The sequence below is a fragment of the Apis florea genome, unplaced genomic scaffold, assembly GCF_048593485.1.
Source record: "Apis florea isolate Af1SG1 unplaced genomic scaffold, ASM4859348v1 contig_2748_pilon, whole genome shotgun sequence".
In the NCBI taxonomy this organism is placed as follows: Eukaryota; Metazoa; Arthropoda; class Insecta; order Hymenoptera; family Apidae; genus Apis; species Apis florea.
The window spans coordinates 591,842-601,284 of record NW_028256636.1 but is presented as its reverse complement, the minus strand read 5'-3'; the positions used below and the strand labels follow the sequence as shown (position 1 = coordinate 601,284).

Sequence of the window (9,443 nt, the reverse complement as noted above, 5' to 3'; positions counted from 1 at the left end):
CTTTTTTTAATTATTGTGCTAATCATCTAAATAAGTTTGTTTCAGGTATAAGTTATCAGTTATATTTTCAAAAAATATTCGATTTTCGAAGTTATCATCAATTCGAAAGTAAGTATATTTTATATAATTTTTATTAATCCTTGTTGTTTGAAAGAGTAGACTAGTATACAACAGAATACTAGTAAAGTTCATCTAATTTCCTTCATTTTATATCGGTCATTTTATATATCTAATTCCCTCATTTTATTGAGGTTTTTCTCTCTAAAATCTTGCGATTGTTATATATGGGAAGGTACTACTTTTAAGTTTATATTACACAATGTATTTAGCTAATGGAAAATTATAAAAAAGTTGTAGGTTTAAATGAAAATATTCTGTAATAATTTTCTTTTTGAGAATTATATAGAATATTAGAAGTCTAGGAATATGTTTCTTCCTAAGAATCGAAATTATTTTCACAGTTAGGATATTTCTTGTGTTCATTGAAGTTTAAAAAATCATGAAATTTTGTAGCTTAAAAATGTTAAAAGTTTTAAAGTATAAATAAGTGGCTTGTCGAACGTCTACTTTGAGTAAATTATGTGATTACATGCATAATAATAATAATAGTAATATTATATATTATATTATTATTATTATTATTGTTGTTACATATTATTATATATTGTTATTATTATTATTATTAATATTATATCGTATATATTATTATATAACATATACGCTATAATATAATAGCTGTGATTATTGTGAATAGTGTTGAAATTGAAAATTGTGATGATTAATAAAATGTTTTAATGCATTTTGCATTTTTATTTTGCTTTTAAATTTCAAATATCAATTTTTTATATTTTCATTACAATGAATATATAAAATTCTGATACACGTATGTTATGTTTTATGTAATGTGTATAGAGTAGTTTTATATCTGTTTTATAGATTTATATACAATTAGATTATGATATAATTTAATTTTTTCGAGTTTAGTTTATCGCATAAGAATTTCTTTTTTTTATTTGTTTTGCAAACGATCAGTGATTGATTATTTTGCGTAGCTTATATTAAGAAATAATTATGAGGAATGTTTATTTGTTTTTTTCGTAGTTGAATTGTATATAAAAATTTCTAGCATTTCAATCAGAATATTGAAGCATATATTAAAATTTTTTCTATTTTTTTTTATATTTATAATTATATCGTCGCAGCTTATGATTGAATTCTATGATTAATGACGATTTTTTCATAATATATATGCACATTTTTATTTTTTTGCCTTTTTGATGGTAATATGAATATAGTTTCTTTGTTGACCCTAGTAAATCATAGATGGCGTAACTAACGTTGGTTTTTCGTCGATATTTCAGAACATGAAACGTAGAATTCATGTTTAATCTATATATACGCATGATTTACTACAGAAGATACATAGTCTCTTAGAATGTCGTTTCTCTTCGTATTTAGTTTTGTAAAGTTAAGATGTCACTGTAGTATAAATACAATTGCGCCATCTAGTAACGTTTAAAACTAATGATTAAACATATGAGTTTATCTCCGGTGTTGACCGTTTTTGGATATACGCTTAGAGAGTACGGAAGGTCGTTGATTTCCATTAATTTTTATAGTAAATAATTTAAAATGTCAGAAGTTTCGATGACAGAAACGCCACATTTACAAAAAATAGATTTAACAACTTTAAATCTTCAACAACTTACAATGTTAAAACAGCAATTAGATCAAGAACTCGGTGTTTTCCAAGATTCATTGCAAACATTAAAAATTGCTCAAAGTAAATTTCAAGAATCAGGTTCATGTCTTGAAAAAATTAGTCCATCCTTGGAAGGTAAGTTTAATTAATTTTGTATTATATAAGTTCTAATGTAAAAATTCGTTTAATTTTTAATACTTTTTTAGAGGTTAGAAAATGTGATCTTTAACCTATATTATATTAATAATATTATTGAATTTCTTTTAAGGAAACGAAATTCTTGTGCCATTAACTGGCTCGATGTATGTAGTTGGAAAACTAGTAGAAACTGACAATGTTCTAATTGATATTGGAACTGGTTATTATGCTCAAAAAAAAGTTATAGATGCAAAGGATTACTTTGATAGAAGAGTAGCTTATGTTACAGAACAAATGGAAAAAATTCAACAACTAGGCCTTGAAAAAAGTAAAGTCAGAGATGCCACTGTGGATGTGATAGAAATGAAACTTCAAAATCAAGTGCCGAAAGAAGATTAAGAATAAAAACACTAATGTTTCTAAATTAAATGCTCTTATGTAATTTGCTCTTTATTTGTACAAATTTGTATTGGTATTGTCATTAAATTACATTGTTCTGTACATTTTTTGTTAGGATAATAATTATTTTGAGAATTTTAAAGGAAGATTAAATTTAATAATAATAAGATTCTTTAAATTTTATTTTATGATATTATCCATTTTTTTATATATACATATATTATTTATTAAATATAACAAATTTTATGAATATACACATTTTTACCAATAATATATAATTCTATATTTAAAGTACAAACTAATATTGCTTAATAACAATATAATTAGGAATGTAGTAAGGAAAAAATGGAATAGAAATAATTTTGAGGAAGAGAAAAACAAAAACAACGGAGGTGAATTATTTATTTGTTTTTCACTTAAGTAAAACTTTATTCACAAACAATAACAGCTTTTACCTATAACGTGAGATGATATATTCTGGCAGCTATATTTTACGGAAGATTCTTTAAATGTATCAAAATCATTGTTGGAGGATAGAAAACATGGTATAATAGTATTGAAATAAATTTTCGAACACTTTGGCGCGACATTTTGTCAATCTAATACATAATATTATGACATGTTATTTAGATTATAAATTTGTCTCGTTGCAATGAGACAGCGCAGGTCGCAATTTCACGTAGATAATTAGCTAATTTTTTTATCCTATTTACACGAATAACATACGGTCGATATTTATATTAACCAAAAAATTTGTCATTCTTTCCTCGTCTCACTTAAGTTTTAAAATTTTACAAACAATTTGCCCTCTCCATTTCAATACAGTCATATGCATATTGGGTGAATAACAGGTTCATCGTTGTTATCTGAAGTGGCGTAGTAACAGAGCAGTTGAGGCAATAAACCATTTTGCAAATGAAGTTTGCGTGAACTGCGTTGATGCATGCCCTGAAATTAGAAAAATAATATATATAAATTCATATATGACGATACATAACGATACATGACGATTCATATAACGATACATAATAATTATAAAGATTTAATTTTGATATAGTATATTCAATATCATAATTACTGACGCGAATAAGTTTTTTTTTTTATAATTAATAGTACTTCAATGGGATGATATTTTATAACGTTTATATTTTTATTTTGTATTTTATTTGTATTTACTTGTTTATATTTATTTATATTTATATATATTTATTTAGTAGCATTTTCAGAGAAATAGAATTATATGATTATATTTTATTTATTAACAAAATATGTGATTTATCAAAAATTTGAAATAAATTACATTCTTGATCTTTTAATTTTTTAAAATCATATTTTGATATTTTTTCATGAGGAATTTTTTAAAGGAAAAATAACTGTACAAAATACCAAAAAAAAAAAAAAAAAAAAAAGAAATCATAAGAAAATTTTCGATATTACTCAATTTCTTTTTTAGAATTTTTTCCTATTATTTAAAATAAAATCTAACTATAAATATTTTTATTTTTACTGTTGCTTACGTTTTTTGAATTCTATCATTATTTTCCTTGTATTAAAAATAGTCTATAATATTTAATACTGTATTTTCTTCTATTAATTTCATGATTAATTGAAGATAAATGAATTATTTAGATAGAATAGGAGAGAAATCGAATGTATTTGTTTAATAATATCGTTTAGTTAGTTATCGTGATATTTTAACATGATATTTTAAATATAATTAATTTTTTCAATGCAGTATAAATAGTATTTTTTACCTATCCATTTCTTATAACTGTACTAGATTTTTAATTTTTTTTACAAATCATTGAATAAAAGTTAATTTCTATTTAAAGAGCAAAAGCAATCATTATTAAATCTTTAAAAAAAAAAAATAAAATGTACTTATTATAATGATAATTTTATAATAAATAACTAAATTGTTGTTTATCGATAATTATTACCGATGATGGAAATTTTTTGGTTACCCAATATCAATAATGGAAATTTTTTTCGACTACCGATAACTATTACCGATTGGAGAATTTTATTTTGGTTACCGATATTCATTATCGATAGCAAAAAATCCTTTTGTATTTAATTATCATCTATTTCATGCAAAATTAAATTTTTATTTAAAAAGGCTTAAATGGATATTTCATACTTCAAATATCATAAGTATTAATTAAATAGTATTTACAATTTAATAATAGTTAGATATTTTGTGTTTTTTATTATACTATGCATTTGTGCTGTACTATAGTGTATATTTTTGTAGTTTCAAATTTTGCATAAATGCATAAATACCCGCACTTTACTGATGATTAATATTTATTAACAATATAAAATTAGTTACGGAGTTAGTTTAGTTAGTTTATATACTTTATCGAGAAGAAACGAAAAATTATAAAACAAAGAATAGAATAAAAGATATTATAGTTTAACATTTACATAGAGAAATTTTTTTTTCATATTAAATTCTTAAATTCGTATTTTAGATTTATCCATCTCTTTATATATCTTCCGGAATGCATTGCCGAAGTTGAAATTTCATACTTTCTGTCTATCTTTCGTCTATCTTCAAATTTATAAAGTTTCATTTTAATCGGTGTTATTCGGAATTGCAGTCAAAGATATTTTTATATCATAAATTATAAAATTTGTTATAGCAATTATAGTCATTGATTTTATCATAGAAATAATTCTATTAATTAACACATTAAATGTAGATAACGTGAACGTATATTTTATAAGAATTTTCTGATCTATAACGTTGCGTTATGTTTTCCCAAATATAAAAGATGTAAAAGATTTTCTGCATATCCTGCTTTCCTTTTGCATACGCGTTCAATACAAGTGTTATCATCAATATGCACAGCTGTTTTGAATTTCGTTGTATTTTTCGCTTTACAACTGTTTCTTTATTTCTGAAAAATCAATATCCGCCATCGGGGATTTCTTTTGATTTTATTCGCATTGAACATATTAATCCCTCCTCCTCGTCTTTCACTAGTTGTTACAATTTACAATGGTCGTTATTGGCAGAAATAGAAAGATACATTTTTGTGTCAGATATCTCGAATATCTGAACGGTACAATATCTCTATCCGGTTATCAAAAGAAAGTATTGTGCATATTACAAATGGTCAGTTGTAAAGAGATTTAAAAGATATACCAATATAAGAAGATTCTCGGGTTCCTAATACAGATGCCAGACGTGGCCGTTCCTCGATCAAAATAACATCGGCTTGTTTTTTATACAAATGAAAGACGTTAGCATTGCAAACAATATGTAATCTTCCGTTGTTAAAGCTATCTTGTATAGTCTCGAAGTCCAATCCTGCGATAGTCATCAATTGCTGATTGTCACCAAACTTGTCCGTAATGTTCATCATGAAGCTGGAATTTACCTGAAATATACAATTTTATTTATAAAATATGAAATACAAATAATAAAAAGGAAATATGTACCTTTTCATCGTATTTCACTTCATATTAATGATAAAATTAAATACAAATTAATTGAGCATTATTAATACGTTTTAAATGTATATGTAATTATTCGTAAAATAATTATATATAGATTTAAGTAATTCAATACATAATACGTAATGCAATATTAATTCTATCTCGTAATTATATTTAATTTTAATAGAAATAATTTAATTTATAAAAATTTAACAATTTTTAGATGCATTTTACATTGAAATAATAATATTAAACGTATCAAATGTAGAATAATTATATCAAATAATAATAATAATTATATATCTACATTTAAAAAAAAACTTCATATGTTTTTTTCTGAGGTTTAAAATAATTAGGCTTAGGTTAAATATTATTATGTATACATCAAATGTTTTTCTTATTATCGTAATTTTTTTGGCAATAAAATAAAATTTGTAGAATTTTAAAGATATATAAATATTATGCAGGAAATGTTTTAAATCAGGAAAACATTATTAAAACATGCATATATTATTGCTGGAACGCGAAAGAAAAGAAAAATAAGCAGGATTTAATACTATACATAAGTATGTAACTGTACTTCCTGCTTTTCGATTATACCATAGACACTATTATAATTTTTTTTAAAGAGACTATGAATAGTTTGTGGTATTCTCTTACAAGTTTAATATTTACCAGATTGTTAGGAAATCCGTAAATCATTTCAGATTGTTACTTTGTATCGAATAAAAGTTAGAAAATGATTGAAGTAAAGATAATTTCTTCAGTGACTTTCGACACTTATAACGGTATTATCGTATTCGAGAATCGATATGAATTATACATTTTTTTCGATATTTTCTTTTTTTTTTATTATATTATTTTATATAATATAATTATATAATAGTTATTATATTATAATTTATTATAATATGTTAATGCTTACCAATATTTAATTGACTTCGATCATGTAATAGAAGATAGAAAATTATACGTGAAACTTGATAATTTTGATTTTTATGCATTTTTTAATTATTTTATTATTTGTGTGTATAGATAGAATGAATATTTATTATAGAAAATGTCGTTAAAAGATAATATAAATGCTTTACGTTATTAGAGAATAGTGAAATTTTTAAGTTTTTATATTCCATTTAGTTATCTTCTTGATAGAGTTATTCGAGATTTGCAGAATTAGATTTTATGTAATTTTTATGTAGAATAACAATATTATATTATTTGGTAGAAACAATAATAATCTTTTTCATTTCTCTTTATTATTCAATCGTAATGAAGTTTAGAATAAATTTTATATTTATTCTATTTAGATTAAAAAAGTTTATGAAAAGTATAGGTCTAAATTTATGAATGACATCAATTTTTGATGAGCAAATTATGTCATTAATGGTATATACATTTCGAACATTTGTTTGAATATAATTACAAACAATTAACAATAATTTGTTCACATTTTATTATTATAGTTCTTTTGTTATTTATGAAACTACTAACTAAGAATTTTTTCGCATTTTTCATCTTGACAACTTTTATTTAATAATTACAGATTTATATGCGAAAATTTTAAATTAAAATTTGAAGTTTATCTCTCATTTTTCAATTATTATTGACGTATCGTAAATTTATGAGAACACTAAATGTCAGACCGGAATTACATGATTGGAGGCCGGTATTTCAAATTAAAGACATATGTAATTTACATTGATACCTATATGAGTTGATATCTGTACACGGGAAGAATATTTAAGATGCATATAAAATTCAGTTACCTAGTAATTATTTATCATTCTTCTTACACGTTCATTTGTGTTTATAATATTGCAAAAACATCTTAAAATTGAAAAATTTTAACCACGGTAAATTATTTGTGAAAAATATAAAAAATATTTCAAAAGATTTTCAAGAATTCTAGATTTTATTATTTTAATCTCTTTTTTTTACGAATAATTATTTAATTTAAATTTATTAATTTTTATAGTAAGTAATAACTTTAGGTTAAAAATAGGTATCATTCATATTAAAATTTTATCTCATACATAATAATTTCGATTCTTAATTCTTTATCTAATAATTGTTTTAATATAATAGTTTTATTTAATATTATTTTATCCATTTAATTAGACTAATAAAATTCCTGTAAGATAATAAAATATAGCATAAATGCATGCCAAAAGTAATTTATTGTTTCAAGTAACAATGGCAGTTTATCAACTCTTACATTCCATAATCAACCCACCTGTACTCCATTCACAGTCCATGTCACATTCGCCGGAGGATTTCCCGAAGGAACGGTGCAATTTGCACGCACCGTATCTCCTACCGCGTAGCGTATCTTTTCGGCTCTAATTTGAGGATCCCCTTTTGGTAGATCTGAAATTCATTGAATTTTTTAATAACAGAAAAATATTATATGCTCCCATGATAATTGTAATTTTACTATTTTACCCCGATCAAAATGTCAAACTTCGATAAACTAACAATGACAAAAAAATATATTCGTTAGAGAATTTGCTCGTTGCTTTTTAAAATAACGATTTACTTAATATCAAGTTTCAAATAAATGCAACGAATATCACGTCAACGGTACATTTAGTTATTTTATCGTGAAGTGCTTAGTTTCAACAATCTAATAATTCCAAACTCATGTTTATAGCATTGCACCGATTTATTATTAACAGCACGTATACGTTGTTGGAATATCTTTCGATACGCCGTTCAATCCGATTTACATTTTCCCTTTTTTTCCATCATCCTCGTACATTTCAAGAACGGATAGGAAGTCTATTGTTGAGGATACTTTTTCGCCGAAGCCGCGCTACATCGAGGTATTCCGAATACGTAACACGTCATTGTACATCTCGAGGGATCATTATGCCGTCCACAGAAGGCAGTCAATTTCCTGGTACCGGTAGCGAACTGTCAAAGAATTGTCTCACTTCGGCTTGAATGACTTCCGCCTAGTATATCGCCAAGTCCCTGGTCTCCTCTCTCAAGGACACGATCGGCCGAAGATTACCATTTTGAACTTGTTTGGTAATGTTGTGGATGCGAGACGATCATCCCGTCTCGTGAGAATGGAGAAAAGGAAGAAAAGTGGAAGAGAGAGAGAGAGAGAGAACGTTTGAGGGATACAAGGCGAGATTCGAAGGCTCGATCCAGTATCGAGCTTTTACGAGCGATCCGTGATCGGAAAGGAGAGGCAATCACCTCGCCTCTTCAAAGAAGAATCGCTACCGTGGTTGTGGCGTTGTTAAGTCGACGTTCAACGAGGATGCGAGACGGTGGGAAACGAGGCACGATATTCTATCCTTTTTCCTCGTTTATCTTCTTTTTCCTTTTTATTCTTCTCCTCCCCCTTCTCTATCTCTCGTTTCGTCACTCCCTCCTCACGAATTGCGCACGTTTCAATTAACCGCAGTGGAATGGCTCATCGCGTGGAATGATCAATGGAGAAATAACTGGCAATAGTCGAAGATGACACCGGCGTCGATTCGATGAAAGGAAAAAGAAAGGGAGAGAAAAATAATGGGTCACGATCCGGTTCTCTGGACTTAGCCTCGCCAGGGTATATTTGAATGTGCTCCGTGCGTTCAATGTTTTTTCATTGAGAATTAATAGTGCGTATTAAAAGATCAATTCGCGTGAGGAAAGTAGGTGAAATGATACTGAAAAGAAACGAGTGAAGAGTTATGTTTATTAGAATGGAGCTGTTAATTAACAGTAACTCGGTTAAGAGAGCCGTGAAAGATGAATGATGAAATGA

General features: G+C 25.9%; 2 protein-coding genes across 3 annotated transcripts in view; one reads left to right on the top strand and one right to left on the bottom strand.

The window, feature by feature from the left end:
* The first annotated feature begins 1,481 nt into the window (after window positions 1–1,481).
* Pfdn5 (prefoldin 5) lies at window positions 1,482–2,341 on the top strand. The gene is made up of 2 exons (XM_003698436.4): window positions 1,482–1,837; window positions 1,971–2,341. Exons 1-2 carry the CDS (start codon window positions 1,633–1,635, stop codon window positions 2,237–2,239), a joined length of 474 nt encoding a protein of 157 aa, XP_003698484.1. The 5' UTR covers window positions 1,482–1,632; the 3' UTR covers window positions 2,240–2,341.
* A 284-nt stretch (window positions 2,342–2,625) lies between these two features.
* Window positions 2,626–9,443, bottom strand: part of LOC100866401 (uncharacterized) — a 60,609-nt gene continuing 53,791 nt past the window's right edge. For both annotated transcript variants that reach the window (XM_086907130.1, XM_086907131.1), the window contains exons 4-6: window positions 7,917–8,050; window positions 5,391–5,625; window positions 2,626–3,187 (exon numbers count right to left, since the gene is read on the bottom strand). In XM_086907130.1, the coding sequence (XP_086763256.1) occupies window positions 3,102–3,187; window positions 5,391–5,625; window positions 7,917–8,050 (455 nt within the window). In that variant the 3' untranslated portion in view covers window positions 2,626–3,101. The remainder of the gene's footprint in view (window positions 3,188–5,390; window positions 5,626–7,916; window positions 8,051–9,443) is intronic.

Bases quoted from the DNA above. Each gene is read 5' to 3' on its own strand.
- Pfdn5 (XM_003698436.4), top strand. From the start codon at position 1,633: ATGTCAGAAGTTTCGATGACAGAAACGCCACATTTACAAAAAATAGAT. The intron at 1,838-1,970 runs GTAAGTTTAATT...ATTTCTTTTAAG, and splicing joins AATTAGTCCATCCTTGGAAG to GAAACGAAATTCTTGTGCCA.